This window comes from Balaenoptera borealis (assembly GCF_965194805.1).
Source record: "Balaenoptera borealis genome assembly, chromosome: 10".
Taxonomy (NCBI): domain Eukaryota; kingdom Metazoa; phylum Chordata; class Mammalia; order Artiodactyla; family Balaenopteridae; genus Balaenoptera; species Balaenoptera borealis.
Window position 1 is genome coordinate 92,917,449 of NC_138874.1, and position 22,476 is coordinate 92,939,924.

At 38.6% G+C, this 22,476-nt stretch overlaps 1 protein-coding gene across 7 annotated transcripts in view; it reads right to left on the reverse strand.

Annotated features, from left to right (window-relative positions):
- Positions 1 to 751: 751 nt before the first annotated feature.
- Positions 752 to 22,476, reverse strand: part of NT5C2 (5'-nucleotidase, cytosolic II) — a 105,750-nt gene continuing 84,025 nt past the window's right edge. For 4 of the 7 annotated variants that reach the window (XM_082408362.1, XM_082408364.1, XM_082408365.1 and 1 more), the window contains 16 exons: positions 19,594 to 19,711; positions 18,426 to 18,521; positions 18,072 to 18,095; positions 12,760 to 12,851; positions 12,528 to 12,585; positions 11,418 to 11,511; positions 10,719 to 10,772; positions 8,671 to 8,754; positions 7,601 to 7,642; positions 6,044 to 6,151; positions 5,699 to 5,765; positions 4,817 to 4,987; positions 3,344 to 3,395; positions 3,167 to 3,227; positions 2,843 to 3,019; positions 752 to 2,221 (listed from right to left, as the gene is read on the reverse strand). In XM_082408362.1, the coding sequence (XP_082264488.1) occupies positions 1,982 to 2,221; positions 2,843 to 3,019; positions 3,167 to 3,227; positions 3,344 to 3,395; positions 4,817 to 4,987; positions 5,699 to 5,765; positions 6,044 to 6,151; positions 7,601 to 7,642; positions 8,671 to 8,754; positions 10,719 to 10,772; positions 11,418 to 11,511; positions 12,528 to 12,585; positions 12,760 to 12,851; positions 18,072 to 18,095; positions 18,426 to 18,521; positions 19,594 to 19,711 (1,538 nt within the window). In that variant the 3' untranslated portion in view covers positions 752 to 1,981. Of the gene's footprint in view, positions 2,222 to 2,842; positions 3,020 to 3,166; positions 3,228 to 3,343; positions 3,396 to 4,816; positions 4,988 to 5,698; positions 5,766 to 6,043; positions 6,152 to 7,600; positions 7,643 to 8,670; positions 8,755 to 10,718; positions 10,773 to 11,417; positions 11,512 to 12,218; positions 12,376 to 12,527; positions 12,586 to 12,759; positions 12,852 to 18,071; positions 18,096 to 18,425; positions 18,522 to 19,593; positions 19,712 to 22,476 lie in introns of those variants that run through there. The other 3 variants (XM_082408363.1, XM_082408367.1, XM_082408366.1) reach the window with 3 other exon arrangements.

A 22,476-nucleotide genomic window follows, 5' to 3' on the forward strand; every position in this document is an offset into this window, starting at 1 on the left:
AGGCGGGTTCTTAACCACTGCACCACCAGGGAAGTCCCTGCAATAGCATTTCTAACCTAATACTTTAAAAGTAGCATAAATTCCTAACAAACAGATAACAGAATGTTGTGACAGTGTAAAGCCCTACACATTGAAAGTGGTGATGTAATATGGCCTTGGCTAAGTTACTGAGCTGTGTTCCCTACTGTGTTTAAAATGATTTTTAAAAAAGGAAAAAAAAAAGCCTCACCTCGTAGTCCTGTACCAAAAAACTTTCCATGAAAAAACTGAGGCCTATTTAAGTGCTATAAATTTAGCCATTAATCATGCTAGACTATATTTCCTTTAAGAGAAAGTCAAATTGATATCACTAAGTCAAACCTACGCCCACGGCCTTCCCTGGTGGCGCAGAGGTTAAGAATCCGCCTGCCAATGCAGGGGTCACGGGTTCAAGCCCTGGTCCGGGAAGATCCCACATGCCGTGGAGCAACTAAGCCCGTGAGCCACAACTACTGAGCCTGTGCTCTAGAGCCCGCTCGCCTAGAGCCTGTGCTCCGCAACAAGAGAAGCCACCTCAGTGAGAGGCCTGTGCACTGCAACGAAGAGTAGCCCCCGCTTGCTGCAACTACAGAAAGCTCGCGTGCTGCAACAAATACCCAACACAGCCAAAAACAAATAATTAATTAATTAAAAAAAAAAAAAAAAACACCTAAACCCACTTGAAGACCAGCAGTTACTATAGTTGTGCTACAGGAAGGGGTCAAAGTCAGTATTAGAAATATTATACTTTATTGAATTCTAGAGCAGCTAATCTACCCTCCCGTGTCGACAAATGACAGTAAGAATGGAAGAAACATATGAAGGTTAAAGTAAGAGTCTACACCACTGTGAAAAATGTTGTAACAACTTTCACTGTTCTGTGAGGCAGTTGTAATACCTTAAAGTAGACAGTGATGATGCATTCTTGTTCTGAACAACAAGAAGAGACTTTACTTGGGATTCTGAAGTGAACTTATCCACGTTGATTGTGCCCTCTGTTTTTGTAAAGGTTCTGGCTTACAAAGCCCTCTTAAGCTTGAATTTGAAATACAGCAAGAGGATACAGAAGGCTGCAATGGGGTGGCATGAGCCACACTATATGGCCCACACTAATGAATTTTACTCCGTTATGGTGTAATATAAGAAGGAGGTTCTCTTCTTTTCGGGTGGCTTGCTCCTTTGTCCTCTTTCAGCTGAATTCTTTCTATAGATTTATCCCAGATGAGAAAAAGACTATGTTTTTGGATAATAAGCATTTTTGCTATCAATCGAAAACATGTAGAAGTGGATGAAGACTTCTGCCTCAAAATGAAATTGCTGCAGTCCATTCCAGACCAGCCCTACAGCAAGTAGAGAACACTTCTGCTAAGCCACTGACAGCAGCCTGACTGGAGTCACTGAGGACACTTAAAAGCTTGTAAAGGAACCTTGACCTTAACAGAAGACTACATTTGATAATGGAAATAATATATTTCTCCACTAATATACAATACTTATGCAATGCACTGAAAAAGATGGATTTTGGAATAAGAGCACAATTTGTACCATAACAACGTTTTTGGATCACCTCTTCCCATTGTCTTCCTTGCTCCACTCTGAGACCCTTCACCACCCTTAGTGTATCTGGATACACTAGGACATACTGATGATGAAACAAGACAAGGAAACAGTGTCACAAGCCACGATGGAGCCCGCTGCATGCAGTTCAGCCCAGCTTTACCCTTACTTTCCTCCAGTACAGACTCCATTACAATTCTGAACCATCTGCAAAGAGTGCAGACACACAAAACTAAAACAAGTATCTCCCTATGATTAGAGTATTTTAAAGTCTTCAGAAACTTTCCAGATGTACCTTTGATGGAGCCCCCCCACCCCCCACTAGGACCCCCACAGGGACATCCTTTGCTCCTGTGAGTCCTGCCAGAACTTGTTTAATGGGCGCTCAGAGTTTTGATTTTCCTCCTCATTCTTCCTCTTCCTCTTCTTCCTCTTCATCATCATCTTCATCATGGCAATGTGTAATTTCCTGGGGGGCCAGTGGGAAGAGGTTGGGGGGCTTAATCTCACTAATCGACCGTGTCAACTGGTGCCGTTTGTAGTCGGTATCTTTGAAATCCACTGATGTACGGTTCCGGGTTGCAAGGGGGGACTCCATCTCATTGATATCTACATGTGTGTGTTCCACTGTTGACTCATGAGGCATCTACAACAAAGTCAGAGGTTCAGAAAGCAGGCAGAACAAAACAGCTGTCTCCCAGATCCTAATCCCTCTGCCTTTGTTAGATGGCTGTACAGAAGCACCTATAATGGACCAGAGGCCGAGCCAATTCAGATACTGAAGTATCTTCCTAGAACTTCCTAGAGCTGCCTATCCTCTTTTCTCTCCTACTCAAAACTGTGCCCACATTGTATACTATAGCCTGAAACTGGATAAGATGGGAGAGAAGAGATTATTATTTCCTATTTATTTCACAGCAAAAAAGTCTGGAAATATAGATCAGTATTAGAATATAGGAATTTAAAACTACACTTCTCTCATTTAGCACTAATAACAGAGGAAAGTCTTCACCATTCAAACAACTTTTAAACCAAGTCGTTTTCAAAGTAAAGTTAAGCTCTGTAACATTCTATCTTGATCATACTTTCTCAAAAACTCCTTTTTGTGCAACCATGTAACCTGGCTATGGGCTTTGCACATTAGAAAGAAATGATCTAAACTTTCCTGTGCCATGCCAGATAGCTAGTGGCAGATCTTGGCCTTAACAGCATTAAGATAACAGCATTATCTTAACTGCAAATGGTAGCCTTAGGCTATATAACTCACCAAGACGTGGGCAGCTCTGAAGAGGTAGCTGAACGGGTAATACAGCAGATTAATGAAAGATGCTGCATAGAGATCAGCATAGCGCATCACCTGACTGGCAAAGAGGGTCTGCCGGGAGCCACTGCGAAACAGGCTTCCCATCATCCCGTAGCACATGTCCATGTCATGAGTTACTTTCTAAAGCAAAGAACAAGATTAAGGCTCAGCTCATTCGATAAATATTTACTGAACCCTGGCTATGTGCCACTCCCTGTATAATATCAGAAATACAGAAATCACTTAGAGTTTATTTTCGAAGTTTTCTCCCAAATCCCATTTGGATACCTTAATACGTCTCTGGATGGAGCTAATGTCTGGGCGCTCATTGCTGCTGCTGTCAAGGTGCCTGGAGACAAGAAAAATCCAGTGAAAATCTCCAGAAAGGAAGTCTCTTACATCTAAGTGACTCCTGAAGAGGTAGATGGTTTTTAGGGAAGAAATTTTTAGGGTTAGGAAACTTACTTGTAGAGTTCAGCCAAGAAAATATCCAAGCTCTGAAGCTCTTCGAAAAGTGCTAAAGTTTGGAAGAAAAAGGAAAATGTTTTAAGTAAATCAAAAAGCATCTAGTTTTTAACTGTTGCTACAACTAAAGTAAAAGGTTGCAGATATGACTGAAAAGTAAAGCCATAGGTGAGTGTGTAAAATGACTTCCTTCCACCACCTTCGGGAAAACCCACTGACACTGCTTGGAATCTGGCAGCAGATGACGCCAGCATTTCCTCTTTAACTGCCTTTCCTCCTACTTAAAACCACCCAGTACATACAACTTTCCTAACTGGATGCTGATTCTGAGCTTATAAAGTGCCAATTCATACCCCATCTCAAGTGTGTCAGCAAAGCAAGTGTTAACAGTTCCATCTTTAGATAAAAGAATGAGTCACAAGTCCAGAAAACAGAACCAAATCAACTAGATTTCTAAAATTCTATAGGTGGAAAGTTGAAAATGTAGATGAAAGGCTAGCCAGAAAATCCCACCAAGAAGTACAAACAATAGCAACGGCCACTATACGTTGCATGCTTTCTGTGTGTTCTAGCCTTTCTCAACCCGGGTTCCCCAACGAGAATCAAACCATGATGTGTCCAATGTATATAACAAATCTTTATCTACCATCTTTGGGAGAACCGAGAGTCATTCAAATCATTTTTGTCTGTTCTGTGGTTCAGATGAGGAGCCTCGGTTGAGAAGGGTTGTTACTTCTATCACCTTTATGCAGGCATTGCCTCAGATAAGTCTCAGCAGCTTTATGAGAGTAGGTGTTACCCTCATTTTCACATTTGAGGTACTAAGGCACAGGGTGTTTCAGTAACCTGCCTGAGGGCTGAAGATAGTAAGTGGTGGAGCCAGGGTCACTACCTGCGGCAGGACCTTCCGCCACACTGTGAGCTATGCTAGCTAGGACTGGCTGGAGAACTTGTGTGTGTCAAACCTCTTTACATAACTAGCGTCAAAGCTCAATTCAGTGCAGAGTATAGCTCAGTTCAGAGAATGCCTCATACTCTACTTCTCAGAAGAGCAAATAAAAAAAATACCAGGTGATCAGCACTCAGAGCCATCAATGCCCCAGAATCACAGCTATGAGCTGGTAGCAGAGAGACTGGAACGAGCAGGCATGGCTGAACAAATAAGGGACTGCAGAGGTAAGCAGCGTCCACTTTCCGTTGCTACTGTAACATAACTCAGACCAGTAATATTCTAAACTTTAAAGGGATTCAAGAAGAAGGCTGAACAAGATAACCTCTCAAAATTCTGGACTTCTGTGAAATATCTGGCTATAGGAGAAGGAGGTATCCAAATATAAGGCCCCATCTTTTGACCACCTCTGACCCCCTGCATACAAAGTAATGGTTCATCAAAGAGGACTGATTCATAGCTGGCCATTCTGATATAAACTAGCTATGTCAAAGATTTATAAAGTAAGAATAATGGCTCCTTACAACTCTTATCAGTCCAGACATGCAGCTCCTGTGCAAGTTCAGGAATCACCAAAAAAGTTCGCCACCCTTGCCGTTTCTTTGATTTTAAAATGTCCCCAAAAATGTGATCTCCAATATATAAAATGTCTTTGCCCTTGGCTCCCAACAGATCACAGATTGTATCAGATGAACCTGAAACAATGGAACAAACAATGAGAAAACAATAAATGTCTCCATATTAAAAACCAGCATTCCGAGTACCATAACCATTAAATACAGATTAATTTTATTCTTTTAACTATGTGAGGAACACACTAAAAAAAGGGCGTACCTTTCTTAAAGACAAAGACTCACCATTGTCTTTTTTCATCAACCTTTTTAGTGCCTCTAAGACAACGCCTTTAGCTCCACTATGCTCACCAGAGCTCTTGATCACCAAACCCAAGAGCAACAAAACTACACGTCTCAGCTTTAGGGAACATTACCACTGCCATTTCTCATCACAGATCTGCCATTAGGTTGGCTTTGTTCCACTGCTTCTCATTCCAACAAAATACACATCTGTGTCCACAGGGGCTCCTAAAAACCCCTAGAGGACCCCTTGGGAACCACCCGACATGATTCCAGACACTGAGAAAATGCCTCAAATAGGCAAAAGGAGGATTGGAAAAAACTGATCCTTTTAGTGAAAATCAAAGGTTCACTAGGACATACTGACCACTTCTCAAAACCTTTCTCCCTGACTCCTATTGTATTAGTAGGTGATTGAAGTGTTTACCATCAGGAGACGATATCTTTAGAATTCTAAACAGTATATGTGGCACTGTGCCAGGAGGACACCAAAGTTTTCACATGAGGTCTGAGCAAAGACTTACACTAAATAAAGGGAAGTCTGTGACTCACCCCCAGAGTAGACAATGCCATGCTGTAAGGGGCCCGTGTAGGTACCAATCTTCAGCTTACCAGTTTTCTGTGAGAAAAGAACATGGACTTTGTAATGCTTTATCCTTCTATCACAATCTCCACCCAAAATGCTACTTGGCTAGGCAGCCAAATGAATGTCACTTTTGAATTATATTCATTTGAATTATTCTGCTATATCGATTAAGACCAAACTCTTAGATTAACTTCAAAAGAGAGATATGGCCAATAAGTTAAAAATACCTGTTTCCTTAGGGGGAGTAGGAGTGGGGGAAAGGAGGAACATGAAGGGTAATTGCTCGCAGATAGACCTTCCTCTCAACTTACAGTATCCACCTGACGCAGTACTGTGCCTTCTCCAAAAAAGAGTGGTTTCCGTGCGTCCACCAAGATCAGGTCAAAGTAGGACTGCCATGGTCGGTGGGAGCTCCCAGGCTGATAAGAGAGAAACAGCAAAAGCCGAAACATCACTCCTAACCTTAAAGCACTCATGTTTCATCTCAATCAGATGAATGTAGAAATACTAAGTATAACCAGAAAATCCCACTATTTTATTAAAAACATATTGTGGCTTATTATAAGCCACATCCTTTTGGAAGCAGGCAAAGTAAAAATATAAATAATGACTCTAACCTCTATATTTTAAATCGTTTCACCTACTTATTATTTCAAGCAATATAATGTATGAAAGAAAGTGTGCTCACACTCTAAAAATGGGCTATAAGAGGCTCAAAGGGGCTAAGGAGAGTTGCAAAACAAATATGTAAGAGACAGACAGGTTAAGAAAGAGGCAGATTAGCATCAGAACTGAAGTATACAACTGACGTGGAACTATTAGCAGATTTCATCGGTTATGTTCTCAGAATGATGGTTTCAGGTGCATGCTGGTCTTTGGCTTATATGGCAGGCTAATCAGCACTAATGTAGAAGGTATGCCCCTTAACATTACTTCCATCCTGAACTGGAACCATGGCATTAACCTTTTAAGGTCAAGCCAAAGAGCACTGCCATTACTCTGTTTTTAGGTGATCTCAAAACAGTTATTTATGACATTTATTCAAAGAAGCCTAGTGACTAAATTGCAATGAATATTCCTTAAATCTAAATATGGCCATACTACAGGAATGAAGACTTCTCTGCTAAGTATCAAGGTTAGCTGTTCTTTTGGCACAGAACTCAGCAATAACTAACAGCAGAATCTAGACGTTTGCAAGAATATATACATTTTCTCTCTTTCTTTTAATTACATTATCTTCTTCAACCTGAAAATTCCTTTATTTGCCACACAAATGTAACAATTCTGTATAGAATTTCTTGGGCATAAAAATTATTCTGATCCCATCCTACTAAATACCACATGAATCTCTTTTATTTCTGTCTACCAAGTTTTCAAACTGCTAGCAACTTTAAATTACAGTAGCTCCTGGCATTACTTTTTTTTTTAAATATTTATTTATTTTTGGCTGCACTGGGTCTTCGTTGCTGTGCACAGGCTTTCTCTAGTTGCAGGAAGAGGGGGCTACTCTTTGCTGTGGTGCACGGGCTTCTCATTGCCGTGGCTTCTCTTGTTGCAGAGCATGGGCTCTAGGCGCGCGGGTTTCAGTAGTTGTGGCGCACGGGCTCTAGAGCGCAGGCCCAGTAGCTGTGGCGCATGGGCTTAGCTGCTCCGTGGCATGTGGGATCTTCCCGGACCAGGGCTCGAACCCGTGTCCCCTGCATTGGCAGGCGGATTCTTAACCACTGCACCACCAGGGAAGCCCGACATTACTTCTAATATTAATGATTTCTGGATGGCTCCTGACCAATTCCTTACCCTCAACATTCCAGGATATTAAATGCATTCATTGTTACTAAAGCAACAGTCTATTAAGTTACATAGAGTACCTTGGGGCCATGTGGGAAATCAAACAGGTAAGTCATAATTTTCTGGAAAAAAAAAATCCAACATAAGGTCCATATACTACTTCTGCAAGAGATATATGACACCTAAATAAATCACACACAAGCTTTTTATAAGACATGTCTTTTTCAATACAAGATTCATCACATTCTTGTTCCCTCTAAAGTTTATGAAATCATGGCAGTGGAAGCCAGAAATGAATGCTTCATCATAGCAAACAAATGCAAGCTTCTGACATTCTCAGTAGAACACAGACTTCTAGATTTTTTTGTACAGATTCACATCCATATATTCCTATCCAGTTCTCCTAGTGGACTGGAACACATATTTGGAGGTAAGGGGTATCTGAGATAAGGGTGTAGAGATAACTAATGACTCACATGGAAAGAATATACCTTGGCCCTCTTACTACTGTTCCTAGACCAACCAAGCCAACTTACTTGCTTACTTCAAATCACCAAATTTCAAAATGAACATTTTACATCAAGAGGACTGGGGAGTGCTGAGCTTCTGGCTAGTACTGGGAACTTGTAACTGTCTTAGCAAAAGTAACATGATAAGGAGTTAAATCATCTTTTCTATATGCTTTAATCATGGCAAAATTTTTTTTTAAGTTAAGAGGTAGTAAATTTTGATGGCTAAGAGTCAAAACATCTTAGCACCATCTATTTCTGTCTGGCCCCCCAACAGCAGGGAGGGCACATATGTACACATGTGCAATAACAAAGGGCGTAACTTCTTCAGTTTTAGAAATGAAGCACAAAGAGACAACGAAGACATTTTAATCAGCACAAACGTTTTAAATAACCCCAAAGAGAAAACCTTCAAGTAGCCAATTGTAATCAGGGAAAATAGTCAAAAGAAATATTTAGAAAAATTTGAGAACCACTCTGATGTATGCTATATTATTTTTGCTTTTTTCATTCTGCTTTCAAAATGAAATGGCAATGAAATACCCTCACTTAATAAACTATCTTCCTCATTATAGTCACGGTTCTTCAGTCCTAAATAATTCCTTTGTATAAATAAACAAATATGAATATTAAGCACTTACATCTGTGTATTTATAGTCACTGTTGGTGGCAAGAAATACTTTCCCTACTTCATTCATCCGGCTTAGAAGCAAAGGCAGTTTTCCCTGAAATATAATTATGATGATGAGTGAAACACTAAAACACACAGCTATTCCTCCACTTATGTTGGGGTTATGTCCCGATAATACACCAAACATGACAGCTGGCCAAGCCTACCTTAAACGTGCTGAGAACAAACACTGGCCTACAGTTGGGCAAAATCATCGAACACAAAGCCTATTTTATAATAAAGTGGTTGAATATCTCATGTAATTTATTGAATACTGTACTGAAAGTGAAAAGTAGAATGGATGTTATCAGTTGTCTACCCCCGTGATTGCACGGCTGACTGGGAGCTGTAGCTCACTGCTGCTGCCCAGCATCACGAGAGTATCGTAGGGCGTATCCCTAGCCTGGGAAAAGATCAAAATTCAAAATTCCACATACAGTTTCTACTGAATGTGTATTGCTTTCACACCATCGTAAAGTCAAAAAATCTTAAGTTGGGGACCATCTGTATATATTCATTTACACTGTGGAGTAGTTAGACACTGGACTTTTGTCCACTGAAATAGGAATAGGGGATGCCCTTTAAGGGATGGTTGGTTGGTTGGTTTCAGAATTTTGCATTTAGAAGACCACATTGTAACTGCATGAATTAAGTATCATATATGTAGTGTATACATGGTGTATATATAATAGATTTATATATAAAATATATAAATGATTATATGCCTATTAAAAACATATCTCTAACTTCCTCATTATGTCTGCCTCAGGAAAGAGTTTAAATTACCTTGTAATCTCTAAAAGTAAGTGAATTAAGTGTGTTAGAGATGAGGATAAGCTGATTTTTAAACATCATCAGCTAAATACTCTATGGAAAGTATTAGATACGGCTTCACTGTGTATACTTTTATTTTATGAAATACCTTGCAGAAATGACATGATGTGTCATGATGCAACCTAGAAATGTCCAGACCCACCTGCAGATACATGAGGAAATTCTAACTCCTGATGTGACCAGAAAGAAAAACAGCCTTTCCTTCTCTCACAGTAAATAGCTTCCTTCACTTAAATCCTCCTGAACCCCTCAGTGTTCTTTCTTGAAACAACAATCATGGGAGTGGGAGTGGACGGGAAATAGGAGGTACAAAGAATGAAAACAATAAGAAATCTTTACCAAAGAACTTTGAGAAAATAATTGCATTCTACTTTTACTCTGTAAGAAAAGGAAGAAGTATCTCATCTCAGTGCTGTGTGTGTCTGTGTGTACTTTTTATTTTGAAATAATTTCAGACTTACAGAAAAGTTGTGAAAATAGTACAGAGGGTTTCTATATATTCTTTATCCAGCTTCCCTCAATATTAACATCTTAACCCCAGTATAATGATCAAAACTAAGAAATTAACATTGGCACAATGCTTTTAACTAAACTACAGATGTTTAAATATTTTATTAGGTTTTCCACTAATGTCTTTTGAAGTATTTTAAAGCTTTCCTCATTATTCCTTGTTGATAGGTTAAAGACAATTTAAATAACAGTCACACATATGTACATTTTTTAGATGATCTAGCACTGTGGTTATGATTCAGGATACATTTAGGTGTGACTTTACTACTTATTAACTGTATGAACTTGGGCAAGTTATTTAAGTCCCCAGTTTCTTCATCTATAAAGCAGAGGTAACAGTAACTAACTCACAGTTATATGGAAGATTAAATGGGATAACGAATGTAATCACTTAGCACAGTGATGTGCGCAAAGTAGCCACTCTAGCTGCTGTTATTGTAATTAGAGCTAAAAGGGCAAATGAAATACTGGGTCTTCTTGCCCAATAACAAACAAGAAAAACTAAAACCCATGCTCCGGCTGAAAACTCTTGGTGATTATACTCGGAGTGTGTTAAACTGCCACGACAGAGAAATATCTTCTCTTGTCCATTTCATTATAAATAAGCTTGTTATTAATTTCCCTAATAGGTAAAGGAAGCTATCATGCAGATCTATTTTTCCCTTTATTACTTACATCTTTGACTACATACTTCTCAAGATTTTCAACTGTCTTTTCCTTAAGGGAACCCTAGAGAAAGAAAAAAGGAAGCAAGAAGAGAACAAAATCAATTTTTAAGTTTATTATAAAAACTGTGACTACTGTCAGCCTAAATGCATTTCTTAACTATTTCCAGAAAAGTAGATAAACTAAACAAGGCCAGGATAAAGTGGCAGATGTGATATGCTGCAACTCCACCTCCAAAATGTATTTAAAATATAAAACTATTTTTATTTTAAACTAGAAATCAAAAGGCATTTCATATTTTATTCAGCACAATTTATAATAAATGTAAACATAATATTACTTAGTTAATGTTACTGGCCAAGTGGGAGGTTATTTGGAAAAAACAAATGGACCATGATCATTCTGAAAGGATATGGTAAGTATAATCCTAATGCTAAAATCTCTTCCAGTAAGTTTGGGAAATGCAAACTGAAATAAGATCTAGAAGCCAAGCACCACCACTGAGGAAAGACCGGCATTACCTCTGTAAGCAGGACAGCCAAAGACAAGGACAGAAGTATTCTAGACAGCTATCACCAGAGGCAAATTCCCCCCTCCTTGTTTTTAACAGATGAACAATTCTGCTCTATTTGCACTTGGAAAGTTAATGTCAGACCATAAAAAACACATGCCAGGCAGTGAGCAGGTGAAGAAGCAGCTCCTAGGTACCTTGTAATGAACCCAGTCAACTGCATCTCTTACATCCTGGAACATACTCCGGTAAGACATGAAGAGGTCCCCATCTTTAAATCCTGTTTCACAGCTACAGAAAGATAAAAAGAACATGACAGGGAATCCAAAAGAGGGTAAATAAAATGAATATCAAACATTGCCCAGGGGACCCAAAGGTTCCATTGTCACATAATAAAGGCCATGTGGCTAATTTGGAAAATAATTACTCCCTAATGAAAACCCATTCTGACCACCAGAGGTGACTGCAGTGTTCAATGGAATACAATAACTGTGAACAGATACAAAGTGGTAGAAGAATATACTGAATGGAAGCTAAAAGGCCAGTCCCAAAAATATCAGGTCCTTTATCACTTTTAAGAAACAGGTTCCCATCAAAGAAACATTTAAAATTGGTAATTTAGGTTCTCTCCACCCTCACTTTTCTGACATTGTCTCTAGGTACTAAGGTATTGTCTATTTTCTGTTTATCTTAGTGACTTAGTGCTCCACCAAATTTAGTGCCTTGAAGTGGATAAGGCCTAAAGAGGATAAGTTTGCAAACTCTGGCACATACGGCTGAACTTACAATTCTCCCTAGAAAGGAAAGGATAACTTTTTCAAGACTTAAGCAAAATTTTACTTCAGGGAGGATAAACAGTATTTACTCCTCAATTAAATCTTGCTGGGCCTGAGAATGAAACTAAATTACCATCCCTGAATGGCTCCTGGGTAGCTGCTGTGAAATGAGTTGGGGGGTTTTAGTGCAATTCTGCTTGGACAGATAATCATCACACAAACCTCCCACTCAGTTGTCACAATTAGCACCTCTGCTGGCCGTCTTCATTCCCAGGAGAAGCCAATCAGAAGTGGTCCCTTCCAAACATGGCTGCAGCACACTGGCAAGGAGAGGGCCGTGTGGGAGGTGAGAGCCTGCATGGAGCTGCTGGTGCTGTCCCATCTCTCAGGCTGGCAATGTGGCATCTTTCACTAGCACTAAATTCACTTCAGAAAAGCAGAAAAGACCTGCAGTGGCCAGTTCTCTAAAACCCTGTACATTAATTTTTTAAAAAAATCAATTGGAAAAAGAAAATTATAGTATATACATACCTGGTATATCTGGGACAATTAGTAAAAAAATCTACTAGGCAGGCCAACAGGTAGGTCTCTGAAAAATGAAGAATAGATATTCATAAGCTAGAAGTGAGATAATGAAATTGTTTCATTATGTCCTTGTGCAAAGACAAACGATTATGGAAAGAAGGAAAGGCATCAGTATATATAAGCATAGAATGAGCATAGAATATATAATATATAATATATAAGCAAAGAATGAGTCTACCTGGTAGGTTGAATAGTGTGTTCAGAATGTAAAATCTTTCAGTGTCATCTCGTTGAATAAATTTATTTGGATACTGCTCTCTAGTTTCTGGTCTGAAAGAAAAAATTTTTAATTAACTGACATTCAAAAATAACGTTATAACTCTGAGACATATTCATCATTCAAAAATTAATTCAGGGGCTTCCCTGGTGGCACAGTGGTTGAGAATCTGCCTGCCAATGCGGGGGACACGGGTTCGAGCCCTGGTCTGGGAAGATCCCACATGCCGCGGAGCAACTGGGCCCGTGAACCACAATTACTGAGCCTGCGCGTCTGGAGCCTGTGCTCCGCAACGAGAGAGGCCGCGATAGTGAGAGGCCCGTGCACCGCGATGAAGAGTGGCCCCCGCTTGCCACAGCTGGAGAAAGCCCTGGCACAGAAACGAAGACCCAACACAACCATAAATAAAATAAATAAATAAAATTAAAAAAAAAAAATTAATTCAGATATTTTGGTGGCTATGTGCAAGGCAGGGTTCCAAATAATACACATGGCAGGACTTCCCTGGTGGCGCAGTGGATAGGACTCCGTGCTCCCAATACAGGGTGCCTGGGTTCTATCCCTGGTCGGGGAACTAGATTCCACATGCATGCTGCAACTAAGTAAGGGTTCGCATGCCACAGCTAAGGAGCCCTGGAGCTGCAACTAAGGAGTCCCCGTACTGCAACCAAGACCTGGCGCAACCAAATAAAAAAATAAATAAATATAAACAAAAAACAAAAAACATGGGTAGCTCTGAAAAGGAAGAAGCTTGGTTTCAGCCCCTAAAAAGTTCTCAGTCTGATAAGGGAGGTGAGTCACATACACAAACAATTATAACAAGGTAAAAAAATCACAACTACAAGCAAGGTGCGAGGAGCTATGAGAAAACCGAAGAAGGGGAGACCATTTCAACTTAAGGGGTAGAGAGAAGTGAATGTGGGAATGTGGAGAGGAAAATCTTGGAAGAATTCATGAAAATGGTAGCATATGAGCTGGTCCTTGAAAGCTAGATAGACGAAACCAGAAAGTAGTCTGAGAAAGGGGAACAGAGAAAAATAAAGCTAGAAAGACTAATTGAGGCAATTATGCTATTGTTTTTGTACTTCATTCAGGGGCAACAGTGCCACTGACAGTTTTGGGGTTTTTTTGGCTGCACTGGGTCTTTGTTGCTGCCTGCAGGCTTTTCTCTAGTTGCCGCAAGCGGGGGCTACTCTTCGTTGCAGTGCGTGGGCTTCTCATTGCAGTGGCTTCTCTTGTTGCAGAGCACGGACTCCAGATGCGCAGGCTTCAGTAGTTGTGGCTCATGGGCTCTAGAGTGCAGGCTCAGTAGCTGTGGCACATGGCGTAGCTGCTCTGCGGCATGTGGGATCTTCCTGGACCAGGGCTCGAACCCGTGCCCCCTGCACTGGCAGGCGATTCTTAACCACTGCGCCACCAGGGAAGTCCCCACTGACAGTTTTTAAGCAGAAGGATAAAACCATCAGAGCTGAATTGTAAAAATATTAAATTAGTAGGAGTTTTAGGATACAAGGGAGGAAGAAATGTGATGTGTTGCAAAAATGGCTACAAATTCTTCCTATCCTTTTGTAATGTGACTTTGCAGTTTTTCCAATTAAGAGGCTCAGTCTATTTCTCCATCCTTGAATACAGGCTTGAATGGCAGCAAATGGGATCCAAGCAGAGACTTGGAAAACACTTGTGTATTGGGGCTTGCTTACTCTTGCTGCACTTGGAACTCTGAGACTGCTATGTGAATGCGAGTGAGATAACCTGCTGGAGGATAAAAGGTTACATGCAGAAATGAGATGCCCCAGCCAACAGGCTGCCAACTGCCAGACATGTGAGTGAGGCCATTCTAGATCAGCTGAGCAATCCCAGAATTGCCCAGCTGACTCTCAGAATTTTGAGCTAAATCAAATGGCCATTGTTTTAAGCCACTAAGTTTTGAAGTACTTTATTATGCAGCAAAAACTAACTGACACAGAGACAGAGGCCTGGGAGATCAGGGGATTACTGTAGTAGTCCAGTTGAGAGCAGGAGGGGCATGTCCTAGAGTGGGCGCAAAGGAAATTAAAGAGAAGAATTATTCAAGAGAGATTGCCAAGGTAAAATGAACAAGACAAGGCAACTGATCGGATGTGGTAGATGAGGAACACGAGAGCCAAAGATGACGATGCTCACACTAAGGTGTCTCCGAGAGGGTGGTGGTACCATCAACAGAATCATGAAAACTAGATAAAAAGTAGATACAAGAGGAATTTTATTTTGGATATGTTACTCTAAAAGTAAATATTTTTACAGGCAATTAGAAACAAAGGTCAAGAACTTAAAATAGAGATTCAAACTTGAGAGGTAGCCGGGATCATCTCTGCACAGGTAATAAATGAAGTCAGGAAGACTATTAGAGCAGAAGAGGCCACTTAAGAGTGCAGAGAAAGAAGAGCAGACTGAGACTAGATCCATGGAGGACATTCAGAGTTTAAAAGAAAAAGCCAGTGAAAATAAACAGAAGTTAGAGATGCATGAGAACCTTGAAGAGTGAAATAAAACACTGCAAGAAGAGGAAGGGGAGAGTATTAATAAAAATATTACAGAGAGGGTGGGATAGGGAGGGTGGGAGGGAGACACAAAAGGGAGGAGATATGGGGATATATGTATATGTATAGCTGATTCACTTTGTTATAAAGCAGAAACTAACACACCATTGTAAAGCAATTATACTCAAATAAAGATGTTTAAAATATATATATATTACAGAGAAACCAAAAGGGAGAAAAACTAAAATATAAAAATGCACAGTCCTCACAGTGAAATATGAAGATTAACTATTTTGAATAAAGGACACCAAATTTAAAGTTCATACTCAGAATAACTTGGGTAAATTCCTGCTTGTGTTTGTTAACTACAAATGGGCATAAACTCTAGTTAGGGATATAAAATCACATTAGCTCCCTGTCTTAGTCACCCTTCTGAAATAAGTGTTCCCAATAAAGAATAACTTTATGGAATAGCATATCTTCTAGCCTTCCAAGATTTTCTGTAATGAAAATTAAGGCAGAAGGGAATAGTAATTTATGCTTTCCTCAGTCAGGTTTAGTAAGATGACATTTTCATCATTAAAGAATAATTCCTTTACCTAAATATAGTTATTTATTAGGCAATTAGAACCCAAACAGACTTATAAATACAGTTAGAGATTACATTTTGTTTACTATATTTGTTTTTTTGGGGTTTTTTTGTTCTTTTTTTAATTTTACTTTTGGCTGCGTTGGGTCTTCGTTGCTGCACATGGGCTTTCTCTAGTTGCGGCGAGCAGAGGCTACTCTTCATTGCGGGGCGCGGGCTCCTCATTGCAGTGGCTTCTCTTGTTGCAGAGCACGGGCTCTAGGCATGCGGGCTTCAGTAGTTGTGGCACGCGGGCTCTAGAGCACAGGCTCAGTAGTTGTGGTGCACAGGCTTAGTTGCTCTGCGGCATGTGGGATCTTCCCGGACCAGGGCTTGAACCCATGTCCCCTGCATTGGCAGGCAGATTCTTAACCACTGCATCACCAGGGAAGCCCCTACTATATTTGTTTTCTTTTTTTTTTTTAAACGTTTGGCCGCGCCTCACGGCTTGCGGGACCTTAGTTCCCCGACCAGGGATCAAACCTGCACACTTGGCAGTGAAAGTACGGAGTCCTAACCACTGGACCGCCAGGGAATTCCCTACATTTTGTTTAAATTAAGTGTCAAGTCATGCTAGTATACATTTAAAATAAAAATTAATTCATAGGGAGGTAATGTATCATAAAGGAAGGGATGCTAGACTTGGAGTTGGGAAGAAAAGTTATAATACAGTACTGCTAACTATCTGTGACCCATAGAATAAAGATTTGATCTCAATATTATCCTAGTCTAAAACTTTAAAAGCCTTTACCATTGTCTGAAAAGAGGCTCCAACTCAATTGGCAAGGCATATAAGGTGATGCTTGCTGGAGCCCTAATTTTCCTTCCAACCTTGTCCACCACTATACTTCAATAATTATCTCCCTTTCCCTCCATCTTCATTCTGTCCTTCTCCATGGACTTTTTTTTTTTATTTAACTCTAAAGACTGTACAGTGCTAAGTACTGTTTGAATGATTCTGCATTTACTCATAAATGACTTATTTCTGAAACAATATTAAATGTATTTCCAAAGGAGCTTTTTGGAAACTTTATTGGCTTATTTGGGGGGGAAGAAAGGAGGTCTATGGATCTTGAGTTAGTAAATCTAATTATAGTACTAATATATAGAATTTCTTCTCTTCCTTTTCTTCTCTGACTACACCCCTATGCAGTAACACAAAAGTCCATTTCAGACGTTCATAAATAGAACCTTGGTTCATCATCATTGGGATTCTGAATTGTAGTGACAATATCTATACATAAAATAGCTTGGGTTTTTAGTACTATTTGCAGTCACTTCACATTCTAAATCCTGCCTTTTGATATTCATGAACTTGAACAAACCCCTCACGAGAGGAACAGTAAAAGGAAGATAGATATAACCACTGGCCTAACCAGATATGTCAAGGTAGGGTGTCCACTTCATACAGTTCTCACTTGGAAATTGTACACTTGGAAATTGTTTAGCCTGTGTAATGCCAGCTGAAGAGTCTTGTGACATATGATTCAATTCCAAATAGGGCATTGCTGTGACCTCAGATTTAAAGGAAACTCTGGTACAGTTTGTTAGTTTGTGTCTCTTATCACAAAATGTATTTACCAAAAAGACACTGTCTCTTTAACAATTTCATTGTAGACTGTGGTTTTTACTACTTTGCTATTGAACATAAATTACAGACTGACACTTAATCCATTTTGATTTTAAGAGTTGCTGTGATCCTAATACAGTGTCAGTAGTAAATTAGGTAATATAACAGTAGAGAAAATATATACTGTAATTGTAAAGCCACAATTATAGAAACTGTCATATTGTGGCATTGTGATTTTTAAAGAAAAAATTGAGATGTTTCACAAAAAAACACTAGATACTAAATTTTATCTGCTGTTTATTACTAGGGTGATAAGTCCAAATTAGTAAGAATAGTGGAAATATTCTAATTATGAAAATAAAACGTATCCTTATTTGTTTTAAATAGTGTCACTCTGTATTCATTTTTAACCCCATGTTTTAAAAAATTTTAACCACATGATCAAATACCTGAAGGTACTCATTGTAATATAAAAAATAATGTATTAGCTGTTAAAAATCTCAGTCATTTACATTGCTGTAGTTTTAAATTTTTCAAAGCACTTTTACATACATACCTCTTCTGAGCAGCTACCTGAGAACTGTATTACAAAGGAGAAAATAAAAATCTTAGAATTTCAAATAAGTCAAAGCCACTACAGTTCTTTTTGGGCAAGTTTCAAGATTAGCTTTGTTGTATGCTATATAATTAGAAGGCACTAATTTAAACAAAATGTAACTGCTAACTATATTTATAAGTCAGTTTGGGTCCTCACTGCCTAATAAATAATTGTTAAGTATCCTTATGTAAAGGAATTGATCTTTAACGATGAGGGAATAGGAAAGTATACTGTATTTGGGGAGACAATATCATCTTCATATTGTTTGACTATAAAAACACGAGAAAGAGGTTAAAGGTTCTTTGTACTCACCCCCTTATGAAGTTAAATCCATGTGCACAGACCAAGAGGTTTCCATAGGCATCAACTTTCAAAAGATTTCCGTACAGTGTATCAAAGACAAGCCCCCTATGTAAAAATGAAGACATCACCAATCATGCAAAGTAATAACGGCAATAATCTAATGGAGTATTTACTCCATCACCACAAACCAACCCTCACCTTATTCAGGTTTTATGGCAGCTCAAGTATGTCCCCAAACAATATAACTCTAAAGGCTAAAGTGAGTGAATAAAATCTTAAAAATGAATCTCAGAACAACTAACAAATATTTACTCTGTCCAGATAAATAATCACAACTGTTTTATGTGAGAAATAAGAGCTTAATCAAACAAGGTGTAAACAATAGTTCCTCTTAATACAGCTGGTTCTATCCTACAACAGAGTCTCTCTTAATTTCCTTGGACAACTGAGCTGCCTTATATTTCCCTCTGTTACATGTTGTATATGCGACATGTATGATGGCATCTCAAAATAAGCATCATCTTTCTTTTTTTTTTAAAAGAGTTTTTTGGTGTGGACCAATTTTAAAGTCTTCTATTGAATCTGTTACAATATTGCTTCTGTTTTATGTTTTGTTTTTTTGGCCATGAGGCATGTGGTATTTTAGCTCCCCGACAAGGGATTGAACCCACACCCCCTGCATTGGAAGGCGAAGTCCCAACCACTGGACCGCCAGGGAAGTCCCAGCATCATCTTTCTTAATGTCAAATCTTTCTTATCAAATCCAGGAATGCAAACTGCCAAGAAGCCTCCTGATTACCAAGTTAAATATATTAGCAAAACATGTAACTGCTCTCCAACAGCATAAGAGAAGAGCATCTGCGATTACTGCCCATCAATTTTAATAATCCCTCTTCTTTATCATAAATGGATCTTCTTTAATAACAATAAACTAAGTTCAAAGTTCAAGTCAGGAACACAAAATATATGGTGTACATGAAAGGTTTCATGGTCATTTCAGAATCAGCACCAACCAAAAACAAACAAAAAACACAAAAACCCCCCAAAGAATCTTTTGATATTTTGTTGTTTTTTTTGTTTGTTTGGGGGAAGTTTTTTGGTTGAGGATGCATTTGGAATTATTAATTTTGGGGACAGAAGGAGGAGTCTTAATCCAAAAATAATCTTGAAAACTTACCTGGTAGGGAATGTAGAATCATATGCAAAGCTGAGCAGCTCCTGAGGATATCCGATAGAAACTAATCTCTCCACGGTAAGCTCAAAGCCAAGGGACTCATACTCCGGGGACTTGTACACTGCACAAAGAGGAGGTTCTCATTAAAAGAACAGCCACTTAAAATAGAAGGCAAATGAGCGAATTTCTACTTTCCCAATTCCTCTCTCCTCCTAAATCTGCAATTTTTCTTCGTTTCCTTCAAACTCCATGTTTTGTACCGCCCTGAGTAATCACAGAACTCAACTGTCAGTCTGTGGAAATAGGTCATATTATAGTAGGAGGAGCAGCAACAAGATAAATTATCAGGCATTTCAGAAGAGTTCCTTCATTCTTAGGAAACCTAATCCAAAAATTTTTTCCTCTTTATTCTTTCATGCCCACAATCTAAAGGCAGGCAGGATAATGTAATATGCACAGCTGTGATATTAACCATGAGAATATAATTAATATAAAACTAGATAGGTCTATGTATGTTGAAGTCCTCACTGTTGTGCATGATTGGTGTAGGAATCCTTCAAAATTAGTTGTTGTTTTTTTCTTTTTTTTAAGACCGGTCTATTTTTAGAATTCCTATCTGGCTTAGTGGTTACTTTAAACTCCTTCTCCAATCAGCATGATTCCATTTGTTAGGATTTACTTGTTTTCTTTATCAGCCCTGACAATGTCATAGCCATCAAAATTGCATTTTGCAAATTATTAGTGCTAAAACAACCATAAGAAGACATGTCTGAGATAGGAAAATCTGGATATGAATTGGGAATTAGACATTGAAGAATTATAACTCATTTTATTAGACCTGATTATGGAAGAATGAGTATGTGCAAGTATATATATAAAATATATATACCTCCTTATCTGCCAAAGAAGAAGAATGAGTTTTTTACAGGTGAAATAAAATGGATTTTGGAATATGGGGGTTTCTCTCTAATATTATATATCTGAAGTTTTCTATAATGAAAAATCTTTTCAGAATCATCATTGCAGTTTAGTATAAAGAAAATGTTGCTCCTTTAAACAGGTTTCTTCCAAATGAAAGATGTAGGTAGGCAACCATCCATCAGTCTCTAGGGTGGGTAAGCCATATTAAAAATAAAAATAAAAAGACCTGCAATCTTGCTAAATGCCAAATGAGGATTAAAAAACACCCCCAAACATCCTATTCTTTTGTCTCAAAATAATTAAACTATTATTATTATTATAGTTCTACTTATAATTAACATATATAGCCTATGGCTCAAACTGATTCTTCATTGCAATTAGTCTGCCTATCCAAGTTAGTGCTAATGTTTTAATGAGTATGATTCAACTTTCCCTTTCCAAAAACAATCCTTTAGAATATTTCTGGAAATACATAAAAGAAAACAGCAATAGTGGTTTCCTCCACAGACGGGAACTGAGTGACTAAGAGGGGAAGGAAGAAGACTTTCATGTACCTTCTTCTGTACCTTTAAAACTTGTAACATATTAATGTATTATCTATTCTTTTTAATTAAATTGAAATTTTAAAAAAACAAGGTGAGATTTTAAAATCCTTTAATAAACATCTGTCATATTTATAAGCCTCAAAATTTTAAGGTCCTTTAGGAGATGCTTAAGTCTCATCTCACCAGAACAATGCCAAAAGAAGCTGTCATTTTGTCTGTGGTCTCAGGGGTAATAATAATTTAAGGCTAATGCTAACCCTGGCTAACATTTTCAAAACTGGCTATATTTTTGTCCTCCCCTCAATTCCAGCCCCATCCTCACCCATCCCTGCCCACAAAATTTTTTGAATCCTCAAGTGTGGAATTCTTAAATTTGAATGATGTACACTGTGGTAAAGGAAGTGCTATATATTCATACATGCTAACAGAATAAGAGCTGGTGTATTATCATAAAACCAGGAAAGCCTGGTATCCATTGATGTCAATTTGAATTATTTTGAGAGTATAAAAGAATATCTCACCCCACCCCATGCTTCCACCTCAATTGAAAGTGAATTTCATTTTGACAAAATATTCATAAAACAAAAATTACTTCTCAGTCCTAACAAAGCCCCACTTATGTCAAACAATATTTAATGGAACAAAATTCCAGTATAGCTCAGTAATTTGGATAATCCATTGACATTCATTCTCATAGGATTTGGCCCATATAAAATGTTTTCAATTATTAATTTTTCAGAAAGATAATTTGCTGGATATGCCTTAAGAATGGGAGACAGAAACAAATTAAACACCCTCCACCCAGGCTCGCCCCTAAATGAATAATTTTCCCTAGTTAGGGAAGTGATGGAGTAATAGTGATTAAAATCTATTTCTATGAGGCAATTCAGATTGAAACCCAAATCAATTTATTCAGAATTTTTGGTGAAAAAAAATGTGTGAGGGCAGAGATCTCAATTCCCCATTTTGCCACCATAAAGAATAGAATAACAGAAAATAAAACACTATACTCTTGTCACATTGTGTTTATTCCAAGGCAGAACTTCCTAGTGTTCAACTGAGATGACTTTCTAGAAATTCCACCTACAGAAATAAATACTTTAAATTTCCTTTCTCTCAATGAGTTTAGGGTGCTTCCAAAAAATACAGTGTATTTTCCCCATTTGCTAACTTGAAGTTACACAGCATGTAGAAACATCAGCTGAAGCCAGAATTTCGGTCTCCCTGAGTCTCATCCAAAGCTTTCTGTGGTGGCATATAGTGCCACTGTTAAAAATGAATTTCTAGATTAAGTAGGCCATCAAAATTTAAGCTTGGGTGTTGAAACACACTACTCTCCCTCCAATTTCTTTCAACTAGTCCAAAATAAACTGCTCTAATCACAGGTGGGAATGGATTTAGCAAAGAGAGTCCAAGTTCC